We start from the raw sequence: 18,275 nt of genomic DNA, 5'->3' as shown, positions 1-18,275 counted from the left end.
ACTCAGAAATCATGGTAATGCGTAACTTTTAATTGATTGCTTGACTGTCTCTTTATATTGTTTAGCAGATAAATAATCTCTGGGTGAGCTTAACTGATTTGAACTTGCGATTTTAGCAACCATATAAACAAACCAAGAAATTCTAGAGAAGGACAGCACTAACACTGTGGCTACATCTTAATGTCAATTCACACGCAAGGTAGGTATTAGAGACAAGGGCGCCAATAGCCATTCATCTTTACAGCCAAGTATACATGGCGTGCTAAATCGACCATATGGAAATCCACATCGATCTAAAACTATCTAAATAAGCAGAATGGCTTTGTATTACTGCCATTTAGCTTATACAGATAAACCTAAAGCATGCAATTAGTAGAAGGTCAATAGCACACAGAGGAAATTATTCCTAGACAGAGAGCCGGATTTGCCACCATCCAGGAGAGCATTTAGCAAACTGACTTCAGCACCCATATCCATAGACCAGCCTGCTATATAAACTTTGAGGGATGAACTAAAAAAACCAAAGATCTCATTTAGAACTGCTTGGTATGTATTTTCTCTCTTTTTTTCCCCCAGCAATTCTTTATATTCCTTTGAAATAAGAAAGAGTCTGCCTTAGCTGTCTTTGGACTTTCGGTATAGAAGAGAATCACCACACAACCTACAATTGTTTCAAAACCACCTCATGCTATCAAAGTTTATAAAAACTCTGGGATTTTTAAAAATTCTTGGATACATTAGGTAGTTTTTTTATTCAGAAATAATGTACAAGAGAAATATTGGAATTGTCAGTTGCAAAAATATGTAGTTATAGAAGCACATAAAGATTAAACTACATCAAAAACGAATTCTCCATGCACTACGTGATGATAAAGATGCCTGTTGCTACTTTTGTGTTGCAATTTGAAAATAAGCTTTCACGGTAGGAAATGAGGAGTAAGAAGGCATTCACAAAGTTCTTTCTTTCTAGATGCAGTTCTAGTCCAGCTTTTCTCCAAAAAGTGCATTTGTAATGTCAACAGACCCAAAGAACATGCTAGGTTGGAGGAATAGTCTCAGGACTATCTTCCTAGTACACAGGTCTTGGGCAATTCTAAACCAAGACTGAGCTCAGGCAGAGCTGGATGAAGGATAGGCCAGTTACAGGTGCTGATGTCCAGGGTCATCAAGAGCAAATTCCTGGGACTAATCAGAATCAACTTGCTTTCTAAACTGCAAATTTAACCGTGTTCTTCCAATCATTGACTTCCTTCCGATTTAACTTCATATTCCTAAATCAGCAAAACTAAAGCATCTATCAGAATATAGGGAACGGAAAATAAGAAGAACCACCTTATTTTCTTTTCAATGTCAGAATTCTGGAGCCCAACCAGGAGGTATAGGGACATAAGAGACAGGGGGGAAAAATTCTTGTTCTGTTTGAATGCTATGATGATGCTATAACGTATTCATAAAAATGGCACTAGGACAGCTCGGGTGGCTCAGCGGTTCAGCGCCGCCTTCAGCCCAGGGTGTGATCCTGGAGACCCCGGGATCCAGTCCCATGTCAGGCTCCCTGCATGGAGCCTGCTTCTCCCTCTGCCTGTGTCTCTGCCTCTCTCTCTCTATGTCTCTCATGAATAAACAAAATCTTAAAAAAAAAAAAGAATGGCACTAAAAGTTTCTTAGACTGTATCAATAATAGTAAATGCATAACAAAATCCAGAATATTCAGTTATTATTATTATAACAATTGCCTAAGAAAATAAGATCTGCAAGTAATAATCCTGATTTAATATCTATTTATTGAACTTTATCACTTAAAAAAATAGATTCTTTTCAAATGCCCATGACATATTTATAAAAATTTATAAAATTTATAAGAAATTAACTAATTTGAAAACAGTAAGATTTACAAGTTAATATAAGAAATTTTTAAACTCTTAAACCTTCTGAAAAGCCAAATTTAAAAACGAAAATAAATATTATGTAAAATATTAGTAAAATAAACACATATAAATGTATAATGTACAAAAACAAATTAATAGATAAGAATATCTTCAGTTATAAAAAATTCTTGGTACAAAAATTTGCTGCTAAATTCATACTCTCAATGAAATTGATTAAATTATGCTAAAAGATAACAATGTTGTCTTCATGACAAAGTAGAAAACTCAAACCAAAAAAAATCAGAAAAAAAACCCTGAGGCACATGCAGCCCAGTGTTTATAGCAGTGCTATCCACAATAGCCAAAAGACCCATCAACTGATGAATGGATAAAGAAGATCTGATGTGCATATATATATATACATATGTATATATATAATTTTATAAATAAATATATATAATTTTATATATAAACATAATTTATATGCGTAGTAGAATATTACTCAGCCATCAAAAAGAATGAAATCTTGCCATTTGAAATAACGTGGATGGAACTGATGCTTTCGCTTAGCATAATACTAAGCGAAATAAGTCAGAGAAACACAAACACCATATGATTTCACTCATGTGGATTTGATGTAATGAGCACTGGGTATTGTATGCAACTGATGAATCACTAAATTCTACCCCTGAAACTAATACTACAATATGTAAACTAACCCAGATTTAAATAAAATCTTGAAAGAAAGAAAAAAAGGGAAAAAAAACCCTCAAACTATATCAAAAAACACTGAAATGATACCAAGTCATCACACAACAGCTAACATCAAAGTTATTTAAATTACTCCAGTACGTAGAGACAGAATTCCCTATTGTTTTTTAAACTAGTATAATTCTAATATTAAAAACAGGATACAATAAAAGAAGGAAATTATAGATCCACATAACTTTTTTAAACACTAAAATATGCACGAAATAGTTTCCCCCAAAATACAAAAATGTTCAACATCATTAGTCAGAAAGGAAATATAAATCAAAACTATAATGAGCTGCCTACCACTGGATATCCACTGAAACAGCCATAATAAAAAACAAACAAAAAAAGAATGTTTCCAAAAAAAAAAATAAGTTTTGGCAAAAATGTAGAGATATTGGAACCCTCATACACTGCTGATTGGAAGATACAATGGTGTAGCCATCTTGGAAAACAGTTTGGTGTTACCACAAAAAGCTAGACATAATATTACCATTTGACCCAGCAAATTTCACTCCTAGTTATGTACCCAAAAGAATTGAAAACAAGTGTTGAAACAAAACCTTGTATACAACTCTTCAAGGCAGCACAAGTCACAATAGCCAAAGGTGGAAACAACCCAAATGTCCATCAACTAATGAATGGATAAACAAAATGTGGTGTATCCATAGAAATGAATATTATTCGGTCACAAAAAAAGAACGATGTACTGATACATGCCACTACCTGCATCGACCTTGAAAACACTACATTAAGTGAAAGAAGCCAAACACAAAAGGTCACATATTTTTAAGATCCATGTATATGAAATATCCAACATAGGCAAATCCATAAAGACAGACTAGTGGCTGCCAGGGGCTTCAGGGAGTGGGAAACAGGGAATGGGGGAATGATTGCTTCATGGGTACAGGGCTTCTCTTGAGGTTGATGAAAATGTTCTAGACAAGAGTGTGGTGATGGTTACACAACATTCTGAATGTAAGAAACTGTCATGGAATTGTACCCTTTAAAATGGTTAAAATAGTGAATTTTATGTTATGTGAATTTCATCACAGTAAAAGTAAATTATTATTCAAGAAATGATTTCAATTATGGGAGATCATGGTCATGAAAGGGAACATTCTATATTGTAACTGATAAATTGAACGCACGTGTAAATAAAATGTGAAGATGGTAATTGTACATAAAGCAAAGACAGACCAGTAGGGTGAAATAAAGGGTCCAGAAAGAGCCGAACACATTTAACAATTTTATACAAAATAAAGGTAGAATTTTAAAGAGTTAGACAAAAATCATTCAGCTATCTTGGGACAGCTAGCTCACCATTCAAAATAAAATTCATATTATTAATTTGCAAACTAAACAAAATAAACCATAAATGTATTAAAAATATAAATACAAAGAATGAAAAAGCAGAAGTGCTAGAAAAAAAAGATGAATATCACTATCATCTCAGCCTGAGAAAATTATTTCTTAACCTGAAAGCAGTAACCACAAAGAAAGTTACTGATTCATTCGCTACTTTTATAAATTAAAATACTAAATTAAAAGGCTAACAGTAAACATGGAAAAACAACTGCTTTCATAACACCTGATTTTATCATTATTTTTTATATATTAGCATTATCTGTTCTTCGTTATCCAAAGAGTTCTTGAAAATCATTTACAGAAACCTACATATTCACACAAAAGATAATGACCAATTACACAAGAAAAAGAAAGTTTATCCTGTTAGTCAAAGAAATTAAACCATTATATTTTCCCCATCAGATGAGTAAAAGTATGTGCTCGGAATGCCAATAGCTGTAATCTCTAGAGAGAGGGATTTGGAAGATCTTTTTCTGAATTTTAATTTGTAGTGTACTGTATCTTTTTTTACAATAAAGTTTTCTTTGCCTTTTTTAAAGTAGCTTGAGAGGATATGATAGGCAAAATGTAATATTCCTCAATAAGGAAAAGACACCCGTGGACATAGAAAGAGCCTTTCCTCCCCAGGGCAGTTCCTGGGACCCGGGCACCTCTGCTCACTTGCCAGTCCCACCCCCAGCTTCCTGGCCCTCCACTTCCTTCCTTGTCCCTGCTCCTCTTCCCGACTCCTGCATTCTGTCTCCCAGCCCGGCCTGGGCATTCATCTGGGTTCTGTTTGTCTTGTTTTCTGGTCCTGTGCCGTGAACATAAATGCAAGAAACAAAATAAAGGAATATGTAATCCCAATGACAGCATCGACTACTGTTGCTGCTGCTGCTACAGCAAGGTTATTTAGCACCTACTAATGCACCTTTGGGCCCACGTTCCTCCACTATCTACTAAAGCAATGAATCCAGCAATTAACCCTTTGCCCTGCTCCCAGACAAGGCCAGGAAAATGCAAAGTTAAATTTATCCCACATTAAAAGTGGAAAGAGGGGCACCCTGGGTAGCTCAGTGATTGAGGTCTGTCTGTAGCTCAGGGTGTGATCCTGGAGATCAAGGATCAAGTCCTGTATTGGGCTCCCCACAGGGGGCCTGCTCCTCCCTCTGCCTGTGTCTCTGCCTCTCTCTCTGTGTCTCTCCTGAATAAATAAATAAAAACTTAAAAAAAAAAGTGGAAAGAGCGGGGGCGCCTGGGTGTCTCAGTCAGTTAAGCATCCACTTTTGATTTAGGCTCAGGTTATGATCTCAGGGTTGTGGGATGGAGCCCTGCGCATGAAGCCTGCTTAAGATTCTCTCTCTCCCCCTCTCCCTCTGCCCTTCTCCCTTTCTCTGTTTCGAAATGAAAATTTCAAAAATTTAAATTTAAAATAAAACTGGAAAGAGAAGGAAAAGTATGAGTTAGAGGTTGGAGAACAGAGTGCAAAAACCACGGATAAAATGAAGAAGTTAGAAAGATAATTCCTAGAGTTATGTGCCTCAGAAATATTTTCCCAGGCCAAGTCTGTCCCTGCTTCAGGTCCACCGAGAGAGAGACACCCAATGTTCTGCTCAGCAGAAGTCTGCCAAATGAGCAAATCAATGAGTAAATTAACAAGTGCATTAAAGCATAAGTATATTTTTTATTTTCTTTATTTCTAGTATTAAAGTTCATAGTAATTGGTTTTTTTTTCTATTTTCAGTTGTTTCCAACATTTTATTAATGAAAATTCTTGCAAAGACTTGGTGATTTTTTGTAATGCTTCGTTTCACCTACATGTATTTCTATTTTATATCTGGAGTCACTTTTCTTACCAATGGATAGTAGAAAAGACTGATTTGAATCATTAAATTATTACTCTCTGATTTAATTTTCCTGCTACTCATGTGTCATTACTTGAAAATTCTTCTAGCTTTTAATATTAATTTATTACAACCTGCTGTGTCCTGACATTATCAAAGTCTGTCCCAAACACTAAAGTTCTTACTTGTACATTTTTATATCTCTAGGAATTATATACATTCTTATTTCTTCTCTCCTTGGTTTTTACAATTTACGTCACTTCAGTTAGGATCACATTTACTTCCGGTACTTTTTCCTCCTAAATGATGTACTATAGAAATTTTTCACTTCTATGTTATCAAAAATAATCTCATCCACATATATTCGCAACAGAATACCTGTTATTCTGCTATAACAGGAAATATAATCAAATATCTTCATATTTCAATGTCCTACACATGCCCTCTCTTCTCATCTTCTATGAGTATCGTTGCCTACAGCAAAGATATTGTGAATGGCGAAATCATAGAGATTGTTACTGTAGTAACTAAAATACTGCCTGGCACAATAGGTAGGATGCTCAATAAATATCTGTCAAACGTATAAACAAATAATTACTTGTGGGCCACCGAATCACAAGAGACAGCCACATACTGTAGCATTCATCGTTCATTTAACAACTAATTACAAAGTGCCTTCAATTGTCTCATTGACAAAGTTATTGTCTGGCAGCAGTAGTGTTCAATAGTAACAGCAACAATAACAATAACAGAATAATAACTGAAGCATACGACACTATGTCAGACACTATGTTAATTTACATTTATTTATTTAGTCCCCACAACAACCCAAGGAAGCATTTCAATACCTATCTCCCCTAGGAGGAAACAGGCACAGAGTGGTTAAGGTCACATAGCCAGGAAGTGGAAGAAACAGGACTTTTCTTAACTGTCAGCAGGATAACTTTATTTCTACTAAGCTGCAAGCTCTTTTTCCTCTTACTCCCTGGAACTAGTCACAGCACAAGCATAGTGTCTTTTACGTAACAGTCTCGATAATCTGGGGCTAATTTTAACTCGATCCCAATAATTTATAAATTAATACCTTACAAGTTATTATAATTACAAATTATTAGAGTATTTGAATTCAAAAAATATGCGAAAGATCAGCAGGCAACGTCTTTACTTCCAGTGAGACAGTGAAGTAAGGAAAGGTAACCCGAAACTTCAGGTGGGAATGTCCAAGAAAAGTTTTCTGAAGCTGCGCGCTCCCTCTGCTCCTTTCCACTACAACCAAACCTCCTTAATAGAGGAAAACATGGAAAACGCCTGACCTAAACACAGATAATTTTTTTTTCTAATTGAGATGGTGGGTGGCAGTAAAAGCAATAGACTTTTTGAGGATTTTTGGATTTCAGACTTAATCCGGGCCAACCACCGTAGGAGGAGAGGTAGGAGAGGGAGGGAGGTGATACCATTTTTTCTGATAGTACTTCTATGTAGTATTATTATAATGAGGTCACAGACATACAAAGTTGGCTTAGAGTAACCCCATGTCACAGCCAAGAGGTGGTAGGGATGGGACCCTATCCCTCCTGCCTGTACTTGCATAACCACAGTATCTTAAGAGACGGCTTGATTTGAAACTGTGCACAAAAAAAGCTAAAATAAATCCTTTTATGCAATCCAATTGTCTCTGTCTCTTTCACCATCACACCACAGCCACCCCATTTTGGCATTCCACCATCTGATTTTTTTTTAAGGATTCATTAGCTAAGGAGGAGTGAGAAAAACAACCTCCCCGTCTGGATGAAGCCACAACTGCATCGACTCCTCTGTGGCATTACCATCCTTACACTCAGGACAGAGGATAGACAGAATGACAAATTTACACAAGCCCTGAAAAACCAATATTTGCAACCATCAACAGACAGTTTTTCTCCTATTGGATGAAGTCTTCTGTAAATAGAGAAAAATGCCATTGATATACCAGGTAAAATTCGCTGTGGCTATAAATGCTTTCCGAAGCAAATACAAATGGAAGGTATTTTGTGAACCTCCTGTAAGGAAAAGACTAAACAACGTTAAAACTGGCAACCTCGAGAGATTCTGGGCACATTAACATCTTGAATTGTTCTTTAAATGTCTTGGAGCTTAATAAAAACCCCAAGACACATTAAGCCAGAAGATTTTTATATCCAAGAGGGTATAAATCTAATCCACATGTTTCTGATTCATTTACTCTTGAATCACTCAAGCAAATGTTTTTAAGTGCCCTCCCAATGTCTATGGTATCTCTGGGCATTTTTATAACTCTTTCTCCTTAAAAACAGGAAATCGTGTTTGGCCAAGAGTAAATTAACTTAAAATACCAAAAGTATTCCACACCACTGTACACATCTAAAGCAACAGATTTTTATGAAAATTCTCAACTTAGCAATGTCTTTTTTAGTTGATTGACCTCTGCTGGACCAATCTTATACACTTTCATGGAGTGAGAAAATAAACTCGAAGGAACTCAACTCCAAAGGCCTATGCATAGCTCAATATATTAGTCAAGTCGCACTGTAAACCTATCTGCAGCATACTTTATATTTTGATAATGCAGGAACAACTGGACTTCTGAAACACTGCCCTAAGCTGGACTCTGCAAGAAAAGAGACTTGGAGACAGACATCTACGAGCAGGGAGTGTTCCGGGGGAGTGCGAGGTGGTGAGGGAAGCAGGACTTGGCAAAGGGAGGAGCAGGGCTGAGTGCAGTTGCAAGGCCTCAGCAAGCTCGGAAGCATGGACGACCCTTCAGAAATGTTCCAAACTAGGCAACGGGGCAAGGGCTTTGTATCTCCACAGCCACCCATCACCACACACACCCAGTGACCAAAGAAAGGCAGCAAGCACCATGGTCAAGGCAGCTTCCTTTGGCTGAGGGTAATTCCCCTGAGAGCAAAGCTCACCCATCATTTGCCATAAGCCCTCTGAGACCTGGTTCATTATGATGCCAATACCTTTAGTAATTCAGTCAAACTTCAATCAGCTACCCAACTGTTTTTATTTATCGCTGACAAACATCTTAGTGACTAAATGTTTAACTACACTGGCTAGAAGCACTAGCATAAGAGTGAATAATCTTTAAGAAATCAAGTTCAAACTTTATATATGCAGGAGAACACTTTTCTGGGGTAAACTTACCTACCTAAGAAATCCATTTACTTTTCATTTACTTGCTCCTCTTTTCCCAAATCAAAATAATCCTTTATCCCTGAAGGGAAAGTAAACAAATGTCTGTCCTTCTGGTAAAAGATTGCTGAAGTTTAATAGTGTCTACAGTTGCTGACTTAGGGAACAGATTAAAAATTACCATTTGGGTTTCAGTAATTGCTTAATTAACTCTTACCTACAAAACTGAGAATCCACATTCTGGTCAATCATTTGCAATCTTTGGGCATTCATACTACCTAAGTTACAGTCAACCAGTCGAAAAGTATTTATTGCTCTGCCAAACTGATGAAATAAGAAGAGCAATAATAATAAGTTCCTTTCAGGCTTACGTATTCTAGAAACGGAACATTAAAAAGAATCGTTACTTATATGAAGACAAAAATAATATTAAGAAAATGTTACTTGAAAGGCTGGTAAATAGGTTATTTTTTCCTCTCACCCTAGAAACATCAAAAGAATGTCTTCGAGATTTATTTATTAAGGAACAGTGATTCACCCAGGATACAGGGAAGACAATTTTATAATTGTCATTTGACTCTTAAAGATTTTTGTACTAATTTGTTGCTAAATGAAATTGTAAACTAAAAAGTGCCCATTGTAGTTTCCTGTATTTTTCAGTTAGGACTATAATTAAATGAAGTTATAGGAGTTCACCATGTTTAAAACTATAAAAATCCAGATACTGTAAAAGTTTAAATTTTAACATTTTAATGAGCTATAGCTTAAACTAGTATATTTGTACTACTCTTCTAAATCTTAATTCCTGAAAACATACATTTCCTCCTTTGGAAAAATAACACATTAAATCTTAAAAATTAAAAAAAATTAAAAATCCACCACAGGGGATTTTTAGGGCAATGAAATTATTCTGTATGATACTGCAATGATGGACACATGTCAATATACATTTATCAAAGCTCATACAACATACAACGCTATGGTAAAACATGACAGACCTTAGTCAATAAGAATGATTTGGTATTGGGTCATGAATTGTGACAAATGATAAGGGTTAATGAAGGCGTCGGAGGGAACATGAGAGGGCATAACGTGAACTCCGTGCTTGCCGCTCATTTCCCTATAAACCTAAAACTAATCAAGAAAAAAGAGTCTATTAAAAAGACAGATGAAAACTCAACCAACATGATCATCTTCCCTTTTGTATTGGTTGAACTCAATCATTGAAATTAATTAAACATTCCCTTTGTCATCAGCTACAAATTTAAATAATTTCAGAAATTATGCCACGATTGATAAGTTTTGATACAGTAAATCCCACCAAGCACAACCACTATCATCTGCATTATTCACCTGCTACCTTTCGTGTGTGTGCACCTGTAACTGTGTTCCAGTTTGAGGCTTGAAAATGACAGTGATAACACGTCAAAGTGTGCACAGATGTTTATCCAAGTTACAAATCCAACAATCCATACTCATCAATCATAGAAAGAAAATACATAATGTAAAGTAGGGCACTGGGAGAAGCTGTCAGCGTTATAGTACAACTATGGGGATCCAGAAGCTTGATTTCAGAGGCTAAAATCAAGTTTAAAATAGTTTAAAAACTAAGAAGTTTTTAAAATATAAGGTGGAGAGTGATGGCTCAGTCATTAACATCTATGCAAGTTTTCCTAAGCATTTAATGGGGAAAAGAGACATGTTTCAAATGAGATGCTAGTGCTTGATGTTATTCAGCATTCCCAAACCTGAGTTTCTTTACAAGGGTTCCATTTAGAGCTGTCTGATGGCCTTAACCTAATGTCAAAGGCACATGTGTCTGGACCACAAAAGCTGTAAATCCTTTAGTCAGAATTTGCTATGAAGACCCAAGCGTCCACAAGAGAAACCAGGAATGCAAAGAATGCTTCCAATAAAAAATCACCCCTCAAGAAGTATCTGTGGTGTATCAACTGAGCACCAAACACAGAAATAATTCTCACACTAAAAAGCATTTTAGAAGGATTGATACACTGGTGTAATAGGTGTGTTGGTAATTCATAAATAGAACATAGAACTCAGAAAATGTTTCACAAAAATAATGTTTCCAATAGAAATATGTTCAAAATATGGATTAAACTGTAGTATCTACTTTAACAGAGAAGGAAACCAAAAACTCAGGAGGAGAAAAACATAAATTCAAAATATCCATGATGAGCATGGAATCTTGCTACCTTCCACAGCCTCACAGCAGTTAACCTATCACTCCTATTTCTCAATCAAAAGCTAGAGCGAAGCAGAATTTTAAAGGTGAGTGAGAACAAACATAAACCAAAGAAAGCACCAGTGATTACCTCAGTTGTCCAGACCACTTGTCTCTCCTCTCACTATTCCATTGATGTCAGGCTCTCTCCAGGCCTACGATCTCCATTTTTCTCACCTTCTGCATTTTCTCCTTCTAACCCCCAGTTGATTTCTGGGCTACTCACGATCACTTTTTATTTTGAAAAGCTAGATTATTTCAAAGTTTAAGGGGCAAAAAAGGGTCGTTCAAAGGGAATTCCCTCTGTTGAGTGGCATAAATTAAACTCTTCAAGAATGAACGCTGAAGTGACTCCTAAGTATTGATAGAATTGTTCTCTGCTGCTCAGATTCAAATAACCAGACAATGAACACAGATCAGATCTCTGCTTGGTTACACCTAAGGCCTCCTAAACGACAACAAGCAGGCCTCAAAATGTTGACTTGCCATTGACAGACCCAACCTGGCCTCCCTGTGGTTGGGTTCCTAGGACCAATTCCAGAATATCAGGAAGAAATATTTAAATTATTTAACAATTCCAGAAGCTAAATTCAAATTGTGAGAACATAATATGAATAAAGAAAATATTCAAAAAGTAGAAACCCTTTTGGAGAATAAAATCAGCTGTCACAGGATTTGTCTGCAACAGCAGCTCTCACAACTTTCTTATGCATCAGGATCATCAGGATTGTTTATTAAAACTCCACTGGTGGGGCACCTGGGTGGCTCAGTCTGTTAAGCATCTGCCTCCAGCTCAGGTCGCGATCCTAGGATCCTGGGATCGAGCCCCGCATCAGGCTCCCTGCTTAGCGGGAAGCGTGCTTCTCCTTCTCCCTCTGCCGTGCCCCCTGCTTATACTTTCCCCACTCTCTCTTTCTCAAATAAATAAATAAAATCTCTAAAATAAGTAAATATATAAATAAATAAAACTCCACTGGCAACAGTTTTTGGACAGTGGCTCTGCTGGAGGGGCTAGGAAAACTGCATCAGTCGCAAGCACCTTCATACCAGCAGGCAAGGTATGATCACAACCTCTCGGTTCCATCTACCTTTGTCTCCCCACTTTGCCTCACCTTTACCTGTGGATCCCCTGTATTACTATGTCTATCCCATTTCTTCACTGGTACAGAAGAAGGAATGAAAATAATCTTTACTGCCACCACTAGTTGTGTATAGAGGATTCTTTCTCTCTTTCATGGCATGTTGTCACTCTTTCCATCATAAAGTAAAATGATGAAGGGAGTTAAGGCCATACTTAAAAAAATCATAAATATTTTGTCTTCTACCTAGAAGATAATATAAAAGACTTAGGTTTGTTGTTAATTCCTTAACCTTAGCTTTCATTTCCCAATAAAAATAACAAGCTGTCAAACAGAGCTACTGGCTACGTCAAAAAAAAAATTTTTTTTTAAAGGAATGGGATGAAAAAGGAAGGTTTTCCTACCAATCATGCCTCTCCGTGAAGTATTGGCATTGTTCTTGGGTTGGTGAACTAGTGATTTCTTCACCTAACCTATCCACAGAATTCACCTCAACTATCCAACTATCTCAACTCATCGCCTCCCTTTGCAAGCCAAGACCCAGCATTGTGCGTTTAGAAAAACCCAGTAGCTAACATGCCTTTTCACACAGACTTTCTACCAAGACTTAGCTGAGCCCATTCCAAAACTACATTATAGTTGGTCGTTTTTTTCACATTTTAGAAACTAATTCTATTAAGCATATTAAAAGTATGTTGCTCTATTAAAATCACCTTATCCTCTTCTGCAAGCAGGTTACGCTATAGTTAGAATTGTTCAGCAAGACATTTCTTTCAAACCTATCTTCCCAGTCTTTGATGTGTTCTGTTTTGTAGAAACACCAGGTCCTCTTTCATTTCACAAGTAGGAGTGTTGGAAAATCATACCATGGGTACCATAGACAGCTTAATCCTGAGCCAGAGCTGGGTGCCGAAGTAAGTTCTGGGTAGGAATAAACTCCAGTATTTAAAAGATCGAATAGTGTTGCCCATCAAGACCAACAACTTTGAAAAAGACAACAAACCTTGTATTACACATGGAAAAAAATGGAAGAAAGCAGAAATTGTCAAAATGTTAGGCTCTTACCAGAAATGGACTCCAGCAAATGCAGGAGACACACATTATAGCCAGGAGCTGGATGACCATTTCAAAATGATGAGACCTGCCTTGTCTGTGCTGCTGACTTTTAAATTTGACTCTTAAAAGTGTGATTCCTGTGATGGCATTGCACAAGAATGAAACGCCAAGGGCTAAGAGCCCCAGAAAAGAAAAGAGCAGAAGATAAAACCTATCTTCCCAGTCTTTGATGTGTTCTGTTTTGTAGAAACACCAGGTCCTCGATGCTTGAATTTTATAGTTTCGATGCCCAAGGATGGGTAGCAAAGCTATGAAAATGGCAAACAAGCACACTCCACTCAACATCATTTTCACATGTTTGGATGTAATTTTCGTAGAATGAAATATTGGTTTGGTGACTCCAATACAGCGCTCAATGGCCATCACACTGCCTAGAAAAAGTGGGCACAGACCGGAGAACACCATGCAGATACCAAAGATACTGCAAAGGATGTTCGACTGGTCGAAGCGGATCCAGTCTTTATCAGAAGCATACACAAAGACTGCTATAGCTCCATTGATGAGGTGGCCAAAGAAGTCTGTGATTACCAGGGCACTGGCCAAAAGCAGAAACGATGCCTTGGACTTCTGTCTAAATCTCTGGTAAGCCTTCATGAGAATAGCAATGGCAAGGCTGTTTGACAAGATTCCCACTGTCATGAAGATCACTGAAAAAAATACCGAAAGCCGGTTTTCCGTCTGGCAAGTTGTATTTGAAAGGAGCCCAGCTGCAGGAGACACTGGCTGTTTGGAACTGTTCATAGACATTGTTGTGGAGATAAAAAGCTGGCCTCTCAAGTCATCTCCCTCTCAGCACAGTGCAGGCTTGCAGTCCGGACATCTGCAGCACAAAGACAGAGGAGTCGTGAGCCCTGGGTAACTGCGCATCTGACATTTAAGCCTGATGTGCCCCAGCACCCGGTGGGGGCAATCGGCTGTATCTGGCCTATCACAGGCGAGGTTGCATCACACCAGGCAGCACACATCTGCCTGCGGCTCCACATCTCATTTTCAAGGTAAAGAAGCTGCCCGAACTCACACACACACACACACACGCACACACACACGCACACACCTGCTTCGGGGTAACTCTGCAAACGGGGGCCTCCCAAATCGCCTCCCTACATTTCACAGACACCCTGAAGCTTCTAAAGTTTATGGATGGGGTCACCAACAAGATCAGATGGAAACCCTAAAAAGTTTTTCAATGCGCACAATAGTCTCTCTTCAAATAACGAGGTGACCTTCTGCGGTTTCTGCGTTTGCCTTTGGAGGGCTTGGTCCCCCCCCACCCAGTCCTCTTTGAGGGAACTACCTGTTGGGCAGGCAGGCCAGGGAACCTCCTCCGGGCTTCGGGAGGGGACAAGGGGGGACCAGCAAACTGACCCCTGCTGGCTTCTCCGGCCACTCTGAGCCGTCAGCTGTAGCTCGACCTACAGCAGACCCCAGGCCCGGGGGCCCCGGGGGCCCCGGGGGCCGGGGCTGCGTCTCCGAGCGGCTCCTGCGGTCCAGCGGCCACACCTGCGCAGAGCCCGGGCGCCGGCGGGGACGGGGGCGGCCGCGCTCGCCCGGACACCAGCCGCCGCGCCGGGGCGCCCAAGCGGCCCCGGGTGCTCGTCCCCGCTCGCCCCTCCGCCTTGCCGCCGCCCCGACCCCGAGCCAAGGCCGCCGGCGCCCCCTCCTCCGAGCAGCCCGCCGGGGAGCCCCGGGCCCCGTCCCGGCCGCGCTCCGCCGCGACGCCCCTCCCGGCCCGACCGCACCCGGGGGCGCCCCCCGCCGGCCCCACTCCCGCCCCGGGGGCGCTCGGCCTCAGCTGCGCCCCGGGGCGGCCGCCGGAGGGTCCCCCCCGGGTCCCCCCACCCCACCCCCCCGGGCGGAGCATCCCGAGGCCGGCGTGCGGAGGCAGCGCCGGGCCCGTTACCTGCGCATCCCCGGCCGCCGCCAGGGCCCGGGCGGGGAAGGGCGGCCCGCTCCGAGGGCCATCGCGCGCCCGGCCCCCTCCAGTCCCGCCGTCCCGCCGTCCGTCGGTCCGTCCGTCCGTCCGCGCTCCCCTCCGCCGGCGCGGAAGCTGGAGGCTGCGGGCGCGCGCGGCTCCTCGGTCGCTCGGCCCCGGCGGCGCTGCAGCGGGCGCGGGAGGCAGGGCGCGGGGGACCTCCGCCCCCTCCCGTCCCCCTCCCCGTCCCCCTCGCCGTCCCCGTCGCCGTCCCCCTCCCTGCCCCCTCTCTCCTCCCCGCCCCCTCCCCCGCCCCCCCGCCCCCCCCCCGCGCCCGCAGCCGCCCGGCCGCTCGCCGAGAAGTTGCGTCTCCGACCTCGGGGAGCTCGGGGCGCCGAGTGGGACTCGGGACGGTGCAGGCGCCCGGCACCCCGCAGCGCACCCTCCGTCCGTCCCTGATCCGGCTCGCAAAGGATAGAGGGGCGCCCGGGGCCGGGGGGCGGGGGGGGGCTCAGCGTTGGGCGTGACCCCGGGGTCCTGGGATCGAGTCTCGGTTCGGGATCCCCGCAGGGGCCTGCCTCTCCCTCTGCCTGTGGCTCTGCCTCTCTCTCTCCTGAATAAATCCAAAGAAAGAGAGGAAGAGAGAGGGAGAGAAGGAAGGAAGGAAAGAGGAAGGAAGGAAAGAGGAAGGAAGGAAGGAAGGAAGGAAGGAAGGAAGGAAGGAAGGAAGGAAGGAAGGAAGGAAGGAAGGAAGGAGAAGAAAGAAAAAAGAAGAAAGAAAGAAAGAAAGAAAGAAAGAAAGAAAGAAAAGAAAAAAGAGAGAAAGAAAAAAGAGAGAAAGAAAAGAGAGAGAAAAGAAAGAAAGAAAAAGTAAGGAAGAAAGAAAAAGAAAGAAAGAGTAAGGAAGGAAGAAAGAAAAAGAAAGAAAAAGAAAAGAGAGAGAAAGAGGAAGGAAGGAAGGAAGAAAAAAGAGAAAGAAAAGAAAGGAGAGAAAGAAAGAAAGAAGAGAAAGAGAGAAAGAAAGAAAGAAAGAAAGAGAAAGGAAGAAAGAAAGAAGAGAAAGAAAAAAGAAAGAAAAGAAAAGAGAGAAAAAGAGAAAAAAGAGAAAGAGAGAAAAGAAAGAGAAAGAAAAGGAAGGAAAAAGAAAGAAAGAAAGAAAGAAAAGGAAGGAAGGAAAGAAAGAAAGAAGAAAAAAGAAGAAAGAAAGAAGAAAGAAAGAAAGAAAGAAAGAAAGAAAGAAAGAAAGAAAGAAAGAAAGAAAGAGAAAAAAAGAAAAGGGTAAAGAAATCAGGCAGACAGAGCCGGTGTGTTTGAGGAAAGGGCTCAGCGGGGCCCATATCCCCAGGGAGTCCAAAACAAGTATTCAAGCCACGTGTTGTAAATGAAAACAGTCACTGCCTCGGGGTTCCCTATCAGAGGCCTGGACTCTAACTTTCTAAGGAATGTGAGAAGGGAAAGGGATGAGAAGTATTCTTGAAGGACACCTGCAGATAAGGTATTAGCAACATTTTAATGATTTTTAAAAGCCCAATGTCGACAGTATTTCTCATAATACGTTTACCCAGAGAGTTGTGAATCTAAATTTAGTGGAAATCATGTTCTTATCAGGTGAAGAAATGCCCACTATGTCATTAGGAACTATGATTTGGGTCAATTTAATACTGTAACTGCTTTTTTGTTAATATTGTTTTGACCCGTACCTCCTGTGTCTCATTTTTCCAGCTAAACACTTGGGGAAAATCTATTGGTGACCTGTGCTCTCTTTATTTTAGTACAATGTTGCCACCACCTAGGTGAAAAACCAGTGCCACCTGGAAATAAACCCTCCTTACTCTGTTCGAAAGTCAGAAGGGGCCTCTAAATTCCTGGAAAATTGAAAAGGATCGTAAAATGCTAAAGTGAGATAAAATAAATTAACTATTAACAATAGGAAAGAATGATTGCACAGTTTTCCCCACAGTAGTAGATACTGAGGGGTTTTTTTTTAATGATATGATCATAACTTGTAAAATAAACTGTTGCTCAGGTATGGTCAGGGAATTGAACAATTTGATTAAACAAATATTCTGGTTAGTAAAAGAATATAATATCCAGATGGCTAGTATCCAAAGAATAACTCTGTGCTAAACTACACAGAAAACGTGAATGTCGTAGGGAACTATTATTTCCCTCGATGATTAAGAACACTTACTCAATTACATTGCAATTGCCTATTTATTTATGTCTCTCCCCCTGAAATGAATTCCTGCAGAGGTCTTACCCATCTCTCCAACCTCACCTAGGTCTGTGCCTGGTCACTTGTCAAATGTTGCTTGAATTCATCAATGTTACCATCAGCAGTACCAATATTAGAGTCGGAGATCTTGAAAACTGTCACTGGAGCACCTCACTAACGTCAGCTGCTCTAGCTGCTGGGAAAAACAAACAAAGCAATCTCAATAATGTAACGTCAAATCATAATATGCATTTTGTAACGTATTCACAACAATAGCAATTTATTTTTCAAAGTACTGCATAAATCCCATTTTTTTAAAAAAAATCATCTGGGATCCCTGGGTGGCGCAGCGGTTTGGCGCCTGCCTTTGGCTCAGGGCGCGATCCTGGAGACCCGGGATCAAGTCCCATATCGGGCTCCCGGTGCATGGAGCCTGCTTCTCCCTCTGCCTGTGTCTCTGCCTCTCTCTCTGTGTGTGTGTGACTATCATAAATAAATAAATTTAAAAAAAATTTTTTTAAATCATCTAAAAAATAAAAATAAATAAATTAAATTAAAAAATCATCTAACTTTGCATGTATTCTTGGAGTTTCTTTTTTAGAATCCACTCCTTATCGAGACGCGTTTCACTTGAAGATCACTAAAAGATTCTAAAGCACTGACATCTCTTCTCCTCCCAAGAGGGAGAATATGTTACTATTAGCAGAGCAAGTTGCCAACTGCTTTGGAAGATTAGACAACTC

At 40.4% G+C, this 18,275-nt stretch overlaps 1 protein-coding gene across 2 annotated transcripts in view; it reads right to left on the bottom strand.

Annotated features, from left to right (window-relative positions):
- The window catches only part of PTGFR (prostaglandin F receptor), a 44,124-nt gene extending 28,598 nt beyond the window's left edge, over positions 1 to 15,526 (bottom strand). Inside the window, exons 1-2 of one of the 2 annotated variants that reach the window (XM_055341355.1) lie at positions 15,306 to 15,526; positions 13,355 to 14,225 (exon numbers count right to left, since the gene is read on the bottom strand). In XM_055341355.1, the coding sequence (XP_055197330.1) occupies positions 13,355 to 14,152 (798 nt within the window). In that variant the 5' untranslated portion in view covers positions 14,153 to 14,225; positions 15,306 to 15,526. Of the gene's footprint in view, positions 1 to 13,354; positions 14,226 to 14,699; positions 14,747 to 15,305 lie in introns of those variants that run through there. The other variant, XM_055341356.1, reaches the window with a different exon arrangement.
- Between the last annotated feature and the right edge of the window lie 2,749 nt (positions 15,527 to 18,275).

This window comes from Nyctereutes procyonoides, unplaced genomic scaffold, assembly GCF_905146905.1.
Source record: "Nyctereutes procyonoides isolate TBG_1078 unplaced genomic scaffold, NYPRO_anot_genome, whole genome shotgun sequence".
Lineage (NCBI taxonomy): Eukaryota > Metazoa > Chordata > Mammalia > Carnivora > Canidae > Nyctereutes > Nyctereutes procyonoides.
This window is presented reverse-complemented; position numbering and strand designations above follow the sequence as displayed.